The sequence below is a fragment of the Gorilla gorilla genome, chromosome 20, assembly GCF_029281585.2.
Source record: "Gorilla gorilla gorilla isolate KB3781 chromosome 20, NHGRI_mGorGor1-v2.1_pri, whole genome shotgun sequence".
Lineage (NCBI taxonomy): Eukaryota > Metazoa > Chordata > Mammalia > Primates > Hominidae > Gorilla > Gorilla gorilla.
The window spans coordinates 65,187,323-65,207,444 of NC_073244.2; the positions used below are offsets into that span (position 1 = coordinate 65,187,323).

The window sequence follows — 20,122 nt, forward strand, 5'->3', positions numbered from 1 at the left end:
ACAAATCCAAGTGCTGGATTTATTGGAGTTGGTATCTTGTGTTTTGCCTAAGTTATTAATTACTAATATACTATCGTTATTTTTTTTTATTATTATTTTGAGATGGAGTCTCTGTTTCCCAGGCTGGATTGTAATGGCGCGATCTCGGCTCACGGCAACCTGCGCCTCCTGGGTCAAGCGATTTTCCTGCCTCAGCCTCCCGAGTATCTGGGACTACAGGCGTGTGCCACCATGCCTGGCTAATTTTTGCATTTTTAGTAGAGGCGGGGTTTCACCATGTTAGCCAGGTTGGTCTGGGACCCCTGAGCTCATGTGATCCGCCCACCTGGGCCTCATGAAGTGCTGGGGTTCTAGGCGTGAGCCACCGCTCCTGGCCTTTAGTCTGTAAAGTCCTTATTCTCAGTTATTTGGAAGAGTATTTTTAACATAATATGTGCTTGGCAATTCTCCTGGCCAACTGAATTGATTTCTCTTGGGCCCAGAGAGGAAACTTATTGACTGAAGGCTCCCCAAGAGAAGATGAGCCCATATGGGGGTATCTGAGTAAACCAAGGTCTATCCACTGTCTCTTTGGGTCTCTGTTTTCGTAACTGGGAATTACATGTGATAACAGGTGAAGGGTGAAAAAAAATGAGAGTGCATTTTAGCATAAAAATACATATATGTTATTTACATATAAACATACACATATAAAAATTCCATTTATTTTACATATAAAAATACATATATGTATTTAAATTTTTTTTTTGAGACGGAGTCTCACCCGTACAGACGGGGTTTCACCGTATTAGCTACGATGGTCTCGATCTTTTAACCCTGTGATCCACCCATCTTGGCCTCCCAAAGTGCTGGGATTACAGGTGTGAGCCACAGCGCCCAGCCTTTCTCTTTTCAATGTATTAAATGCACAAGATTCCATACTTTCAAATTCCATTTTGCAGAATTATTATATTTTCATAGGTTTCCCAAATCAAATATTAATTCAAGTTTGTTAGTTGTTTTAAAATGATAAATATATAGTTACATAATCTTTAAAATGTTTCATTTGTTTTCTAGCCTAAAATGCTTTATCACCTTTTATGTTTCATGTCTCATATTTTAGTGCACAACCTACCTAATTTTGTACATTAATTTCCATGATCGGTGCCATAGTATTTTTAGTCTTTGCAGACAATGAAATGAGTGTTTCTGCTGGTATCTTAACATCTACTCACATTAAATACATTGGGTCATATGAAATTATTTAGTGCCTATTATAACTTATCAAGACCTATGAATATTCACTCATAAGTTATAGTGATATGTAGAATAAATACTTTGACAAAAATAGGAAATTATCAAACCAAATTTATAAAGTGAACATGACAAATATTTATACATATGTAGGTGTGCGTGTATGTATGTGTGTGTATATATGTATATATATGTGTATATAGATATATAAAGAACACAACTAGGCAACTATTATAGTATAGCATAGTAGTGAACACCAATGTTACTGCAACCAGGCTACTCACGTTCAAATCTTCACTCTTCTGGTATTTAAATGAGTCACCTAACCTCCTTGTGCTTAAACTCTTTTACAGTTGGTGAAAGGAGAATAATATGAATTCCTAACTCATGGAGTTGTGAATATTAAATGTTAGAATAGGTACAGCATTTATAAAAGTCACTCATACATTGTAGGTGCTGTAAAAAGAAATACACAAAACTTGGGAAATTTCTTAACAATATATCTCTATATATATTTCACTTTTAATATTCAGGGGGAAGAAATCGTCATAAGTGAAAGGTTATTTTCCATGAAAATGTGGCCCTCAACTCATGTTGCCATGCAGAACCTTCTGCTTACTGAATATTGAGTGCTGGAAAATGACAGAATGGCCTCTGTGGATCTGAAAATTGGAATAATCTTCCTATTTGTGGGCGGCAAGCCACCCAGGTGCCGAGGCAAGAGACCGAGGGCACGAGCTGTTCCAGTGTAATAAAATATATAAAACAACAAGAGTTATACTAGGTCTAGATCATAGACATGATTATATATGAATATCATTAATCATTAGTTTGTAGCAATTACTCTTTATTCCAATATTATAATAATCCTCGCTCTATAATCATAGCCTAGGAAAAACCAGGCCATACAGAGACAGGAGCTGAGGAGACATAGTGAAAAGTGACCAGAAGACAAGAGCGCGAGCCTTCTGTTATGCCCAGACAGGGCCACCAGAGGGCTCCTTGGTCTAGGGGTAACGCCAGCGTGTGGGAAGACGCCCGTTGCCAAGTGGACCGTGGTCTAGCGGTAGCATTAGTGTCAGGGAAAAACACCTGCTATTTAGCAGACCGGGAAAGGGAGTCTCCCTTTCCCTGGGGGAGTTTAGAGAAGACTCTACTCCTCCACCTCTTGTGGAGGGCCTGACTCAGGCCCACCTGCAGTTATCCAGAGGCCTGTCTCCCTGTGATGCTGTGCTTCAGTGGTCACACTCCTAGTCTGCCTTCATGTTCCATCTTGTACACCTGGCTCTGCCTTCTAGATAGCAGTAGCAAAATTAGCGAAAGTACTAAAAGTCTCTGATATGCAGAAATAATGGCGTAAGCTGTCTCTCTCTCTCTCCCTCTCTCTCTCTCTCTCTGCCTTGGCTGCCAGGCAGGGAAGGGCCCCCTGTCCAGTGGACAAGTGACCCACGTGACCTTACCTATCACTGGAGATGACTCACACTCTTTACCTTGCCCCTTTTGCTTTGTATCCAATAAATATCAGTGCAGCCTGGCATTCGGGGCCAATACCCGTCTCCGCGTCTTGGTGGTAGTGGTCCCCCGGACCCAGCTGTCTTTTCTTTTATCTCTTTGTCTTGTGTCTTTATTTCTACACTCTCTCGTCTCTGCACACGGGGAGAAACCCACCGACCCTGTGAGGCTGGACCCTACACTATTCCAGGTAGTTGTTGGAATCCTGGGGAATTTTTCACTTTTATATTATTATATGTTCCTTTACTTTAGGGGGTACAAGCCAAGATCCACAGATTTGATTCTCAGGCACCTGACTGTAGCTGACTCCTTGGTTATCCTCTCTAGGGGAATCCCAGAGACCATGGCAACTTTTGGGTTGAAACATTTTGACAACTATTTTGCATGCAAATTTCTTTTGTATGCACACAGGGTAGGCAGGGGTGTGTCCACTGGAAGCATCTGCCTCTTGAGTGTCTTCCAGGTGATCACCATCAACCCTAGGAACTCCAGGTGGGCAGAGATGAAAGTAAAAGCCCCAACATACATTGGCCTCTCCAATATCCTGTGCTGGGCCTTCCACATGCTGGTAAATGCCATTTTCCCTATATATACAACTGGCAAATGGAGCAACAACAACATCACAAAGAAAGGAGATTTGGGATATTGTTCCACTCCACTTAGTGATGAAGTCACAAAGTCAATGTATGGAGCATTGATATCCTTCCATGATGTTTTGTGTCTGGGGCTCATGCTCTGGGCCAGCAGCTCCATCGTTTTGGTCTTGTACAGCCACAAACAGCGGGTACAACACATCTGTAGGAAGAATCTCTACCCCATCTCTTCTCCTGAGAATAGAGCCATCCAAAACATCCTTGCATTGGTGAGCACCTTTGTATTATGTTACGCCCTTTCCTTCATCACCTATGTTTATTTAGCTCTCTTTGATAATTCCAGTTGGTGGCTAGTGAACATTGCTGCACTAATCACTGCCTGTTTTCCAACTATTAGCCCTTTTGTTCTCATGTGCCGTGACCCCAGCAGATCCAGGCTCTGCAGTATCTGCTGCAGAAGAAATAGACGATTCTTTCATGATTTCAGGAAAATGTGAATTGGCTGTCTTGGTTTATGTTCGGCCACTGATGCACTCAGACCTCAAGGGATCTTAAGAATGATTATCAGCCAATTTCACTGCAGAGAGAGGGGTGAATAAGACAGAGACTTATCCAATGTGAAATACTAAATAATAATAGCCATAGTAAATGAAATCTTATGTAATTAACATGTGAGTACTTATATAGTTGTATTTTTTATTAATGATTGCAGTGAAGAACTTCAGATTCCATAAAATAGTCCTGAAATAATGTATAGATACTGAAAACATCTTTAAATGTGTAATGTCCAATCTGAGATATTAAGTTTTCCTAAGATGTACTAGAGCTTGGAATTGTATAAATGGTCATAGCAGTTGCCTAAATGGGCATCGCATGTGGGTGGTTGTTATGGTTTGGGTATCTGACCTCTTGAAATCTCATTTTGAAATTATGCCTTACATCCCATAAAAAACTGTGGACATTTGAAATATGATAATGTTTATCAAGAAAGATTAGTATATTAAAATATTTCCAGGTAAACATTTGAAGAATGATCCATAAGAGACAAAAAGGAATATAGGGAGCTGTGTCAGCTCACTTTTACAAAGGGTGCAGATGGGGCCAAGCATGGTGGCTCACACCTGTAATCCCAGCACTTTGGGAGGCTGAGGTGGGTGGATCACCTGAGGTCAGGAGTTCAAGACCAGCCTGGCCAACATGGCAAAACCCTGTCTTTACTAAAATACAAAATTTAGCCTGGCATGATGGCGGGCACCTGTAAACCCAGCTACTTGCAAGGCTAAGGCAGGAGAATCACTTGAACCCAGGAGGCTGAGGTTGCAGTGAGCCAAGATCGTACCACTGCACCCCAGCCTGGGTGACAGAGTGAGACTCTCAAAAACAAACAAAGGGTGCACATAGGAGACAAGTAAATAGAGATTTGGCAGGTGGGAAAGAAATTGAATGGATTTTTGAGATATTCAAAAGGTAGATTGTTCTGGGTAAGCCTTGATAGAGCTGGCTATAGTGGCAAGAAGTAGGTTTCAGGATGGACTTTTTCATTTCCAACTTGAGACAAGTTTTTGGAATAAACTTCATCAGCCTTGGAGCAGCAGATAAATAACAGTTTGGAGCCAAAATACATGAATTTGTTTTGTTTAATGCAGAACTTTTTTTTTTTTTTTTTTTTGAGACAGAGTCTCCCTGTTACCCAGGCTGGAGTGTAGCGGCACGATCTCAGCTCACTGAGGCAGGCAACCTCTGCCACCTGGGTTCAAGTGATTCTCTTGCCTCAGCCTCCCGAATAGCTGGGATTATAGGTGCGCACCACCATGCCTGGCTAATTTTTGTATTTTTAGTAGAGACAGGGTTTCACCATGTTGGCCAGGCTGCTCTCAAACCCCTGACCTCAAGTGATCTGCCTGCCAAGGCCTCCCAAAGTGCTGGGATTACAGGTGTGAGCCACTGTGTCTGGCCTAATGCAGAGTTTTATATTGATTTTGAAGTCACCAAGAAAGCAAAACGAACACCTTCAAAAGAAATAAAAAGGATAAGGCCGGGCGCGGTGGCTCACACCTGTAATCCCAGCACTTTGGGAGGCCAAGCGGGTGGAGCACAAGGTCAGGAGATTGAGACCATCCTGGCTAACACGGTGAAACCCAGTCCCTACTAAAAATACAAAAAAATTAGCCAGGCATGGTGGCGGGCGCCTGTAGTCCCAGCTAGTGGGGAGGCTGAGACAGGAGAATGGCGTGAACCCGGGAGGCGGAGCTTGCAGTGAGTGGAGATCGTGCCACTGCACTCCAGCCTGGGTAACACAGCGAGACTCCCTCTCAAAAAATAAAAAATAAAAAGGATATTAATTCAAACATAGGAAATATTTTAATATGATCCTCTGTAAATTATAAATGGTTATAATTTTTTAAATTAAACATTTTATTTTAGAATAATTTTAGATCTGGAGAAAATTTGCAAGTATAACACAGAGAGTTCTGAAATATCCATCACCCAGTGTCCCTCATGTAAACATGTTGCCATGAAACATTTGTCAAGACTAGGAAACGAACGTTGGTTCATTCCTCTTAACTGACTTTATTTATATTTCACCAGTTTTAACACAGTCTTTTTTCTCTTTCAGGGTCCAGTCCAGGACATCACATTACGTTTAGTCATCTTGCCTCCCCAGCCTGTTTTGCTCTGTGTTTTTGTTTTTCATGATCTTGACAACTTTGAAGAGCATTGTTTTACTTTTAGAATGTCACTAAAATTGAATTTGTCTGTTGTTTTTCTCATGGATAGATGAGTTTTATGGGTTTTGGGGAAGAAGACCACACTTGTCACATCATATACTGTCAGAAGTCTAAGGAAATTTGGATGAGTTATCTCTGGTGATGTTAATCTTGATCAGTTAGTTAAGATAGTGTTTGTCAAGTTTCTTCACTATATGGTTACTGTGTTTTCCTTTCCACACTCTAATCTTTAGAAGGGAGTTTCTAAGCCTATCACACACACTTAAAGTGAGTATGTGTGTTTGTGTGGAAGGGGCATTGAATTAACCTTCACCTGCTGGGAGGTATCCACATAGATTATTTGCCATCCTTCTGTAAGGAAGATATGTCTTTTCTCCTTCATTTATTTGTTTGTTCAATTATTTATTCATATCAACATGAACTCATTGATATTTATATTTTGTTATATAATTCAATGCTAAGGAATTAATTTTGTTACTTAAGTTTTTGCAGCTTTGGTCACTGGGAGTTGTGGAATAATAAAAAATATATATCTGGTCTTCATCCTGGTTCCTGTTACAGAGCTTCAAAATCTTTTTTTTTTTTTGAGATGGAGTTTTGCTCTGTTGCCTGGGCTGGAGTGCCGTGGCGTGATCTCAGCTCACTGCAACCTCCACCTTCCGGGTTCAACCAATTCCTCTGCCTCAGCCTCCCAAGTAGCTGGGATTACAGGTGCACAGCACCACGCCTGGCTAATTTTTGTATTTTTAGTAGAGACGGGGTTTTGCCATGTTGGCCAGCCTGGTCTTAAACTCTGGACCTCTGGCGATCCACCTGCCATGGCCTCCCGAAGTGCTGGGATTACAGGTGTGAGCCACCGTGACTGGCCCAGAGCTTCATAATCTTTTTGAATTTCCTGAATGATGAATGCCTTTGTCATATTCACGAGGTGACTCATGGCACGGGTCCCTACATAGCTTTACAATGAGGACTGGTCACCAGAAAGACCAATTATGTAATTAGAAGTAAGAACTTTCAGCCACCAGACCACTGGAAAGGGAAGAGGCTAGAGATTGAGTTCAAGCTCATGGCCGTTGAATTAATCAACCATGCCTAGGTAATTAAACCCTGATAAAAAATTCAGACATGAAGGCTTGGGGGAGCTTTCTGGCATGGGACAAACCACATAATAGAAAATAAAATTGCACCAAAACAGAGATATAGATCAATGGAACAGAACAGAGCCCTCAGAAATAACGCCGCATATCTCCAACTATCTGATCTTTGACAAACCTGAGAAAAACAAGCAATGGGGAAAAGATTTCCTATTTAATAAATGGTGCTGGGAAAACTGGCTAGCCATATGTAGAAAGCTGAAACTGGATCCCTTCCTTACACCTTATACAAAAATCAATTCAAGATGGATTAAAGACTTAAACATTAGACCTAAAACCATACAAACCCTAGAAGAAAACCTAGGCATTACCATTCAGGACATAGGCGTGGGCAAGGACTTCATGTCCAAAACACCAAAAGCAATGGCAACAAAAGACAAAATTGACAAATGGGATCTAATTAAACTAAAGAGCTTCTGCACAGCAAAAGAAACTACCATCAGAGTGAACAGGCAACCTACAACATGGGAGAAAATTTTCACAACCTACTCATCTGACAAAGGGCTAATATCCAGAATCTACAATGAACTCAAACAAATTTACAAGAAAAAAACAAACAACCCCATCAAAAAGTGGGCGAAGGACATGAACAGACACTTCTCAAAAGAAGACATTTATGCAGCCAAAAAACACATGAAAAAATGCTCACCATCACTGGCCATCAGAGAAATGCAAATCAAAACCACAATGAGATACCATCTCACACCAGTTAGAATGGCAATCATTAAAAAGTCAGGAAACAACAGGTGCTGGAGAGGATGTGGAGAAATAGGAACAGTTTTACACTGTTGGTGGGACTGTAAACTAGTTCAACCATTGTGGAAGTCAGTGTGGCGATTCCTCAGGGATCTAGAACTAGAAATACCATTTGACCCAGCCATCCCATTACTGGGTATATACCCAAAGGACTATAAATCATGCGCTATAAAGACACATGCACATGTATGTTTATTGCGGCACTATTGACAATAGCAAAGACTTGGAACCAAGCCAAATGTCCATCAATGATAGACTGGATTAAGAAAATGAGGCACATATACACCATGGAATACTATGCAGCCATAAAAAATGATGAGTTCATGTCCTTTGTAGGGACATGGATGAAATTGGAAATCATCATTCTCAGTAAACTATCGCAAGAACAGAAAACCAAACACCGCATATTCTCACTCATAGGTGGGAATTGAACAATGAGATCACATGGACACAGGAAGGGGAACATCACACTCTGGGGACTCTTGTGGGGTGGGGGGAGGGGGGAGGGATAGCACTGGGAGATATACCTAATGCTAGATGACGAGTTAGTGGGTGCAGCACACCAGCATGGCACATGTATACATATGTAACTATCCTGCACAATGTGCACATGTACCCTAAAACTTAAAGTATAATAATAAATAAAAACAAAACAACAACAAAAAAAAGAAAATAAAATTGGAAAGTAAACTAATAAAGTCTTCAAAAAAGAGGTTATCACTCAAAGTCTTCTCTTCTAGCTATCTTGAAATATACATGACATTGTGATTTGCTATAGTCATCTCACTGTGTAGTAGAAACTATTCTTCTTGTCTAATTAACTTCGTACCAATTGATGAACATCTCCCAGCACCAGTCCCCTCACCCCTTCCCTCCCGGGCCTCTGGTAACCACTATTCTACCCTCTACTTCTATGAAATCAACTTTTTTAGATTTCACGTGAGTGAGATCATGCAGTGTTTGTCTTTCTATGTCTGGCTTATTTCCGGTAACATAATGTCCTCCAAGTTCATGCATGTTGCCACAAATGACAGGATTTTATTTTGTTTTATGGCTGAATGGTATTTCATTGTGTATATATACCACATTTCTTTATTTGTTCATCTTTGTATGAGCATTTAGGTTGATTTCATATCTGGACTATTGTGAATAGTGCTGCAATAAACATGGGAGTGTAGATATCTCTTTGACATACTGATTTCATTTCCTTTGCACATATATCCAGTAAGAAGATTGCTGGATTACATGGTAGCTCTATTTTTAATTTTTTGAAGAATCTCCAAACTGCTTTCCATAATGGCTTCACTAATTTGCATTCCCAACACTACAAACAAATGATAAATGTTTAAAGCAATTAACATGGTAATTACCACCATATGATTATTATACAATGTATACATGTATTGAAACATCACATAATACCCCATAAATATGTACTATTATTATGTGTCAATTACAAATTAAAAATTAGTGAAAAAAGGGGTTACCAAATGTCTAATAAACGAAGAAAATATGCTCATTTGCCTTAGTATTCAGGGAAATACACATAAAACCGCTAACTAGTACTCAAATACACTAACCAGAAGGCTAAAATGAAAATGACAGAATATACCAAGGGTTGACCATGACGTGGATAAGCTGATGATCTCACACTGCTGAGGGTTGTCAAAATTGGTGTAAACCTGTTGGAAAACTATTTGTCAGTGTCTGAAACAGCTTAACAGACACAAAATTATGTTAAGTAGAACTTAACAATTCTACTACTGTATATATATATCTCTCTCTCAAATAAATTCATACCTGTGTCACCAAACCACAAGATCTATATATATATATATCTCAAATAAATTCATACATGTGTCACCAAAACACAAGTTCTAGAATTTATATACCAGCATTATTCATAATATCCCCAAACTGAAAACTACTCACATGTACATCGAGAATGGAATGATTAAGTTAATAGATATTTACACAATGGAATTCTATGCAGCAATGCTAGTGAATGATCCACAACCACCTACAAAAATACAGACATATTCACAAACAACATATACAATACAAGATACCAGATACAGAATAGGTTATTTTGTATGATTCCACTTACAGGAAGTGCAAAACAGATTAAAGTGATCGATGCTATGAGATGTCTGAATAGTGCTGAATCCTTGGGAGTCATGACAGGAAGGAGTGCATGGGGACACCTTGGGTTCCAGGAATAGCCTGTTTTTTCATCTAGAAGATGCACAGGAGATGCGTTGAGGTTTTAAAATTTCATAGAGCTGTGCACATTTACACAGCTGGGAGATGGTACATAGGTTACAATGTAGAGAACTGGGAGATGGTAAATAGGTTAGTGTTTTAATGTGCCAATATTGCCAAGGTGAAAGTTAAAGGACTTACATAACTTCATGATTACTTTATAGAAGTAATTTCAAAATGTAAAACGAAGATAGTGAGTACAAAACCTTCAAAACAAAAGTGCAAAATGTAGAATTGCTTTAAAAATGTTTTAAGAACACAGAAGTTAAAATAGAAAGAATAAGAAAATAGGGAAAGTGTAAAGAACACAGAATAAATTGGTAAACATAATCCTGAATATATCCATTATTACATTAAACTGAAACAGACAAATAATTTTTGTTATAGTAACATTGTTTGACTATAATTAATGGAATATTTTAGACAGATACATAAAACATTACGAAAAATATACAATAATGAAAAATACATTCTATGTAATTTTAACCAATTAAACAACTAGCATGGCTATGTAAATATCACATGAAATAGACTTTATAGTTGGTTTAACTTGTCACTATTATAATTAATATTTTTCTACATTTCTTAATGTAAACATTTCTAATATTCCTTGGTAGATAGCAAACATAATGCCACTTACTATAAACATACACACAGGTATATTCCGTCTTGCTTTGTGGTCTAATGTGCAGTACATAATCCTAAGTGCCTCATACAAGTTAAAAATGTTTCCTTATTTTCGTTCATGAAGTTCAATACGTTAAGTCAAACGAATTCTTTTGTTTGTTGAACTGTTGAATCTTTAATACTTTGCATCAGCTTCATAATGAAAATAAAGACGCAGTATGTTAGATTGTTTCTTATAATTGGGGCATAAGCATTTTGCTCCTTTGGAAGTCTACCTGTCATAATCTCTACACGAACAGAGTGGATTCATACTTTCTCCCTCGATATAGCCATTTCTCTGCTATTTCAAGTAAATTTGAAGGAAATAAATGTCTGTGCTCACTTGCTCACCTTAGAGGTAGGAAAACGCAAGCCCCAAATCTCTTTCTTTCCAACATGGCCAACTGGCATCTTCACATGATAAAGAAAAAGAGTCTACCATCTACTGATCTAGATCCTCAAATCTATGCAGTCTCACAGAGTGTGTGTGGTTTTCTGTTGTTGTTATTGCTGTTGTTTGTTTGTTTGCTTTGAGGCCGGGTCTCACTCCCTTAGCCCAGGCTGGAGTGCAGTGGCGCGATCTCGGCTCACTGCAAGCTCTACTTCCTGGGCTTCAAGTGATTCTCCCATCTCAGCCTCCCAAGTACCTGGGTCTACAGGCATGTGCTACCATGCCTAGGTAATTTTTTTTTCATATTTTTAGTAGAGATGAGGTTCCGACATGTTGCCCAGGATGGTCTTGAACTGCTGGGCTCAAGCCATCCTCCTGCCTTGGCCTCCCAGAGTGCTGGGACTACAGGCATGAGCCAGCACGCCCAGTCAGCATCTGCTTTTTAGTAGTCAGCACTCACATGATGTTTTTTATTTTGGCATAAATATATTTTTTTGTCTCACTCTTGATCAGTGTAACCATTTCTACATGAAAATGATTTAAATATACTGATTTCCCTCCATATAGTTATATTTTAAATTACTATTATCTGTCTGAGGATGTAACGTACAGATTTTATAACTTGGGACCCAAATCTGGAATTAACCAAAACCTCGCCTCCACGCAACCTCATTACTTCAGGAGAACATTTTTTTCTTCACTTTCCTGAATGGTCATATCACACACTGCTACTTGCCCATGTAACTTTTTCAACAGTCTCACGCTTACTTAATTTCTGCATAGATTTATTATATCAGATTGAAGGTTGCACACTCAAAGAGATCCCCATCATTGCCAGATTGATTCAGGACCTAATTTTTTTAATTGCATAGACCTTTAATGACTCTACTGCAGGCCTTAATAAAACTTTGATAATATGAATATTTACATAATAATTTCATCATATTTCATTTACAATTGTTCTTACTAGCTATTGTTTATCATTGCGGTGGAAGTTCACCCTGTCTTGTTCATCACCTTCTCATACTTGGGAGAGGTTCATAATTAAGATTACATTGCTGCACAGAAGAGTAAGTCATCAACTGAACCATGAGCAAATATATACAATGTACATGTTTATGATGAGGTTAGGAGATCTTGTCATCTTTTCCAGGCAAAACAAAACGTGTATACACTGGGGTCACAGCTCATGAGAACAAAGGGGCTGTGAGTTGGGAAACATACACTCATCAAGGCTGAAGTGTTCACCAGTAAACTATTGGGATTATCCAAGAGAGCCATCGAACTTGGAAAAGGCAGGAGAGAGTGTAAGAAGACACAAAGGTGCTCACCAGGATGAGGATGCTCTGCGTAGCTCTGTTCTCTGGGGAGGCTCTGGGGGAGAGACTGCTCCTATCAATGTGCTAGACCCGCTGCTTGTGCCTGTGCAGGATGCAAACCGTGGAGCTGCTGGCCCAGAGCATGAACCCCAGACACAACACATCAGGGAATGATAACAACATTGCACGCAGTGTCTGTGCGATTTTGTTGTTGCTCCCCTAGAACAGTATCCCAAATCCTTGTTCACTGTGATGTTTGTGTAGTTCCATTTGCCAGTCACATACGTGGGAAAGATGATGTTTACCAACATGCACACGACCCAGCACAGGAAAACAGAAAAGCCAACATGCTTGGGGGCTTTCTCTTTAAGTTTTGCCCACCTGGATTTCCTGGAGCTGACCGTGATCACCTGGAAGACACTCAAGAGGCAGGTGGTGCCAATGGACACTCCCCTGCCCACTCTATGGAGATAGAAAACAAGTTTGCACCCAATAGCATTAAGAAAATATCTAACCCCAAAAGCTGCCATTGTCTGGGGGACTCCTTTACAGAGGAGAGCTAAGAAGTTGGCTACAACCAGGTGCTTAACAATCAAATCTGTGGACCTTAACCTGCACCCAGTGCAGTAAAGGGAGAGATAATGGAGAGGAAGAGAGAAGCTCCCCAGGACTCCCACCACGGTCTGTGATAAGAAGATCATTCCCACTGCCACATACTGGGAGGCCATTCTGCCACTGATGTCTGTCACTGATGTTTGTCTTCAGGGCTGGGAGGTCCTGCATGGAAATAGGAGGCATGAGCTACGTTTATAGTGTCACCTGCAACCCAGCATTCTCCACCTCCCATTGCTCTGCCCTTAGAAATACTTAAAGTCGCTCTTCTGTTAAGAGGCTTTTGAGAGTTGAATGCGTCACCTTTAAAGAGCACTTCCAATGTGGGAATCACTGCTGTGCACATCATACGTGCGGCAACTTCTTTCTTCACAAAGCTATGAGGCAGGCATTACTATTACTTTCATTGTAAATATGAGAAGGACATAGACACAGAGAGGTGAATTGGCTGGCGACATTTCCAACCTACTTACAGGCAAAGTGCAAACTTGAACCTGCCTAGTTTTATTGCAAAGACAGTGCATTTAGCCATTATAGTTTACTAACAAAGCTACATAGCTGTGTTCTTTGAATAAGACACACACACACACACACATACACACACCCCTTTGTTTTTATTCCTTGTCATTATATTTTAGTCTTGTAGTAGGTTACTGTATGTTGTAATGATTTTACATTATGTGTAAAAATGTATTCTATTTGTCAATATCCAAATAAATAAAGGTTTAGAGATCTTAAAAAATGGAGATGCAGGGATTACAGTTTGATACTGTAGAAACCTGCACCATGACAAGTTGGATTTAATGACTGCAAGCACGGATCAATATTAGAATGGAAAGAGAGTCAAAAACATTGTGAGCATTTGCTTTTGTGCCAAGGACAAAGGCGTAAAGGCACCTACCACAATCATGTCTTACCCAAAACAATAGGACATGAAACACCAATATGGGATAGTGTAAGGTAATAACCAAATTCTTACATATCTTAGATGACATATCTAGATCTATTAATAACTGAGTTAAATAAATTATTATCCTTAGGACAATATTTGCATAATTAAATTAAAGTGTGACAAACATGAAAATTGGAAACTCTAGTGGGTGTATATTATATATACTTGATAAACGGAAATTAGAGAGTTTGGGTGATGTTAGAATCTATTTGAAGCAGAGAACACATCAGAGGACACATTTGAGTCTGATAGCTGCTCTCTTTAGCTCGTTATTATAAAGTTACCTTTTCCTTAAATGCTGCCTCCTTAACATCAAGAGGAAAGACAGTCTCAACCATAATCAACAGACTATGGCAGTTTTCAGTAGAGACACAATTAATGCTCCCATTAAGCCCTGCACACTCTCAGAATTAGAGAAAACATTTTCGTTCCAGCAACTACTAATTAGATACACTGTTTCTGTAAGGAATTACATGACTCCTGTAGAGTCAGCCTACTCATTACAAGCGTGGTGATATTATAGTCACGTCCTCAGCAATCCTGAAATTTTAGTCTATGATTCCTGTTGGGTAGGCGGAACAGCAGATTGATTTTAGTACCACAGTCCTTAAGAATGCAACCAGGTTTCCCTATCACGACAGATTGATTTAAGAACGTTAATCCTTAAGAACGTAGTCAGCTTTCACTATTATTTGGTGAAACATCAACAATGTGGGTCAGGGTGGATTCTCCTAAATCACATCAGGACCCCCCGGGGATTGGCGTGGGGCTAGGACGCCATTTCGGTTTGCTGGCTCAGCTCATGCCTCCGAACTATTCCTCTTTTTTCTGTGACTTGGGAACTAGACCAGTTTTCAATCTAGAACAATTTCTTATTATAATAGGATAACTTACCCTGGCTCCTGGGAGGCACCCTTCCCTACAGACTGAAACAGAAACTTTCTCCCCAGCTCCATCTTGCTGCTAGGACGGTGGGCTCAGTGCGAAGGTTGCCACAGCCAGGATCGTGTGGGAGGGAAGCAGCCAGACCCTGAGATACGGGTTTGCGGTTCTGTGACCTCACCTCCCCTCAGAACTGCAATTATCTTTTCACCTGCAGTGGCAACGACAGTGCAGCCTTGGGGAGCTGAGAACGTTTCAGAACAACTTTTCTTCCCAATTGCTAATCACCAAAAGCAATGACAAGTTTCTGGCCAGCATCTCTTCAGAGACTATGAGGAGTGTTTGGGAGAGGCTCTTTCATCTCCATCCCCTGGAGAGACACAGTCTTACATGGAGGGAGCAGGAAACGCTGAGTTCTGACCTGTGGCACACTCACAGTGAGGGACGAGTGTCCCAGGATACTCTGCTTTGCTGGGAGGTTCTGCCCCAAAGCGAGCTCTTTCCTAATCTTCACGCCACTCAGCTGCAGCATCATTAGGTTATGTGCAGAGACGTGAACCCAGACAGAGTGCCTGAGAAAGATTTTCAAAGGGATACAAGTAAAAGGACAAACAGGATGCCAACGGCTCAATGCCAATTAATTTGGAATCTAGATGATGTGGATCAGGTGGCTAAAAAGTCACTCTTTGATCAATCCTGGGAAGCAAGTACTGCTTACTAGATTCAAGAACACTGGATGGTTGCCACGGTCCTCTACATGTGTGTGTGTGTGTGTGTTTCTGAATGTTCAGTAATGATCACTGATTGCTCTTGTAATAAATTAAGAAATATAAAATGTGAATTCAAGTTTATCTTTTGGTTTTTCCTACAAACAAATGTTCACTTTATTCAGGCCCTCCATTCAATGCATCTCAGTTTCCACGTCAGGGATTAGTGCCATAAGGTGAACAACCCCTACCGTACACACAGACGTATATTCACACATAGATGTACACACACAGGTGCAAACACATGCATACGTGCACCGCAGCACAAATCAAAGGAACATCACATACATATACACAACTGGACACTCACCCTCACATACATATTCCACCACAGGCTCACACCCACCCACACACCCACCACAAACCCACACTCATATTCAAATACACTCACTATGCCCAGCGCTCACACAGACTCACACAGTCCCACTGACCTTTAAACACCACACTCGCAGAGTCAGCACACGCATTTGTATCTTGATACCAGGTTCCTATCTGGAGAGTAGTGGCGGTCATGCCTTTACTGTGATTCAGCCTTTATACTTCTTCCCACTTTGCACCACTCATGATGATGACGTCACCATGTGCGATGTATAAAATGATGTGCACGTTGCTACTTTGGTCCAAGGCATTAAGTAGAAAAGTTGGAGTACTGGGGTCGATATTGCATGGGTGTGTGATAGAGGGTCTGAAATTGTGTGGGTGTGTGACAGAGTGTGACATTGCACAAGTTTGTGACGTAGGGTAAATCTGGGGGCTCATGGAAAGGATGCTATTGAGGCAGAGCACCTGTAAATGTAGATTGACAGTGAACAGGAGACAGAGCACAGAGGCTTAAAAGGGACAAGGAGGTTAATTTCCAGACAGTGGAAGATGCCGTAGGTTTTAAGGGTGCACAGGGGAAAAGCGTGCAAGGAGCTAAACATATGGGGGATACTAGGTGCTGTGGGGACAAGGGGTGCCAGGGTCATGGAATGAAAGGAGATGATGGGGAGGTAGAGATAATGAGGGAAAGTGGGTAAACAGCAGGAGAGGGTTCAAGACACCGGCGACTTAATGTCAATGGAAGGTTAAAGAAAATGAGGGGAAGGGAAGTAACAGGTGGGGTGCACAGATCCTGGGAGTGGTCAGTGACCCAAAGTGGAGACGGGGATGGGAATGGTGGAAGGAACTACGTATATGTCGTAGGCCTGGGAGGAAAATGAGAGCAGGGTGATGAGAGGAACTGGAAGGGTCATGGGGATGAGCAGCCAATGGGTTTGGGGAAGAAGGCAGGGACTGGAGAGTTCTGGGAGAAGGGTTGGAGGGCTGGGGAAGCTGAGGACGTCGGGAGGTTGATTGCTGGGACATTTGAAGGAGAAGGGCATGGAGATTATGGAATATGGGCTGAGATCATTGGAATGTGGATTGATTTAGGGCTTAGGAGAAGGAGGACATGGAAGGTGGAGAGTGTGGGGGCAGTGGGAGGTGGGGAGGGCTTGCCTGACTTCCCCACAATGGATGATACAGAGGTGCTGGAGGCATGGAGGCCAAGAAGGGCACGAGATAGCGGTGGGGTCCAATGTAGAAGTCTAAAGCTGTCAGGAGGATGGGGGAGCGGATTGATGTGGAGGCCCGGGTGATGACTAAGGGTCATAATGGCGGTGAGAGGGAGGCCACAGGGGAGATGAAGGAGGAGGGAGGAACCACATGGAGATTGGGGTCGCGGAAGGCACTGGGGAAGATTGGAGGTCACTAATTCATTCTCCATTCATCATCTCTCTCATTTACAGTGGACTCACAACTGAGTCATGGATAGACTCTAGTTTCAGTTCATGAAGAGCAAATTATGATTCTGTAAAACACCCCCGAGAATGCTTAAAAGTTAACATGCAGTAGAGGGCCACAGGGAGCATCTGGGATGTGCAACATGCCACAGCATTTTCTCTTCTCCTTCAGGACACTAGGTACAGAATGTGACTGCAGTGGGTCCGGCAGCAGAGGCTGTTTCCTGGCACCTGGTGCTCAGTGATAGAAGGAGGTGTCAGAAGGCCCCTTCCTGGCTCTGTGGATGTCTTGAGTTTATTTTGTGTCCCAAATTCAAAAATATGAGCTTCTTTTATTTATTGTGGTATTTCCAAAATATAACACATGCATATTAATAGCATATATTAATATGCCATTAAAATATAGCATATTAAGAAAATAAAATACAGAATTCAACATTTGAGCACTCTTTCCTTTTGCTTTTCTGTCACTGGAAACCATCACAAGAGGTAAAGAGTGGTAATCATTTTGTTGATACATTGAGAATATTTTTTCAATAATATTTTATCATCAAAAAATGCATTGGCTGGTTCTCCAATCCCTGGTGTTATCGTGTGGTTACGTTAAGTTCCACATAGGCAAAAGAGACTTTGTGGATGTAATTAACAATCAGCTGAAATGAACCCGGGAGATTATCCTGGATGATCCAGGCGAGTCTAATGTAATCAGCTGAGCTCTTAAAGCAGACAAAGAAGTTAGAGACACCGCCAAAGAGGAAGTCATGGCTTGGAGGGAAGAGGGGGATTTCACAGGCTGTTGCTGGCTCTGAAGACGATAGGCAGGTGGAAATCATGAGAAGAAAAGGGGATTTGTCAGCCACCTAAATGATCGTAGAAGCAGATTCTCCCCTGTGGAAGCAGATTCTCTCCCGAGCTTGGAGAGAAAAGCCCAGGCAGCTGACCCCGAGATTCAGACCTTGTAAGACCCTGAGTGGAGGACACAGCCAAGCACTGTGGGCTTCTGACCTACGGGGAAAAAATAAATGGGTGCTGTTGTAAGGCGCTGACTTTGTGTAATGGCGGAGTCATGGGAAACTGATAAGTACATGATCCAATTTAATGACAAATTGTTTAAACAGTTAAATAAAATGAGCTATAAATACCCCAGCAAAGATACAAGGCTGATCCCAGGCATAACAATTGTTACCAGTTTGAGATGTATCCTCTTTTATATATTGATAGCTCTATAAATACATCTCTCTCTATATATAGAGAGATACATGTATGAAGATCTTATATATAGACAGATATAGATCTATATCTTCATATCTATATCTAAATGTAGAGTTACAGAGACATAGATCTATAGAGATAGACATAGATACAAATATAGACAAATCTCTATGTAGACACACATATATGTTTGCATAGATGGACATATACATAGGTCTATTTGTATATATACATACACATATACATTATAAGGCATTTTGTCTTCCTTCAAAATTCATATAAATATATGTTCATGTTGGAGTCACTGTTCGTGTTGCTTCACCCAGTCAGTGATGAGTGTGGAAGATGTTTCTATACCTCCTTCTCGGAAACACTGCATCCTATTTCCTGGCGCGTATGAATGAAGCATGTCACTGAATCGCTCCTATTTACCCCTGTACAGAGTCGCATGTGCTTGTCTGTTTGCTGCTGTGAAACGCTGCAGGGAGTGTAGGTGGCTGAAAAAACAATACTTTTATCCTGTAATTGATAATGCTGAACGTGAGATTTTATTTTTGCATGGGGTCAGACAGTCTGTAGTATATGATTGTGGGAGGAAGAAGTGGGTAAAGAAATCAATAATATTTTATCATTGAAAAGAATGCGTGAATATGCACTATTACTATTTGTCAATTTAAAAATAAATTAATTAAATATAAACAGTAGGCACCCCAAAACTTTTTGAATCTATTACACATTTGCAATAAAAAGAATGCAGTATGATTGGAAACATCGTTTTCTAAGAAAAAAACTATTTTTTCCGTCATCGAAAGTACTCAAGCTAAGATTTTATTTTTGCATGGGGTCAAAAGGTACATAGTACATGCTTGAGGGTGGAAGAATTGGGTACAGAAGTCAGCTACAGGTAGTTTTTTGTTTTAAAAGGGTATGTGACTTTTTAAAACGTAAACTTAATTGACAAATAACAACTGTACATATTTACGGAGTACATTGTCATGCTTTGATATATGTATATGTTGTGGAATGATAAAGTCAATCAGTTTTATACCCATTATTGACATAGCTATCACTTTTTTGGCAAGAACATTTGAAATTCACTCTCTTAGTAATTGTGTATATTTACAGTATTCATTATTATGAACTACGGTCATCATCCGGTGCCATAGATCTTAAAAAATTATTCCTCCTTTCTCACTGTGCATGAATTTTTAAGACAAATGCAGTGGAGGTCAAAGGATTAATGCAAGCAAAGATGTTTCAGGGAAGAAGTTTTAGCAGTTCTGCTTCATAAAAATGGTAATTTAACCTGTTTCAGTTTT

At 40.5% G+C, this 20,122-nt stretch overlaps 2 protein-coding genes across 2 annotated transcripts; one reads left to right on the top strand and one right to left on the bottom strand.

Moving 5' to 3' along the window:
• The first annotated feature begins 2,705 nt into the window (after nt 1-2,705).
• LOC101129304 (vomeronasal type-1 receptor 2) lies at nt 2,706-3,835 on the top strand. The gene is given in 2 exon segments (XM_019015248.3): nt 2,706-2,784; nt 2,787-3,835. Coding segments are annotated over 2 exon segments (1,128 nt in total).
• An 8,601-nt stretch (nt 3,836-12,436) lies between these two features.
• LOC101127388 (vomeronasal type-1 receptor 4) lies at nt 12,437-13,343 on the bottom strand. The gene is given in 3 exon segments (XM_019015245.3): nt 12,437-12,579; nt 12,582-12,836; nt 12,839-13,343. Coding segments are annotated over 3 exon segments (903 nt in total).
• Between the last annotated feature and the right edge of the window lie 6,779 nt (nt 13,344-20,122).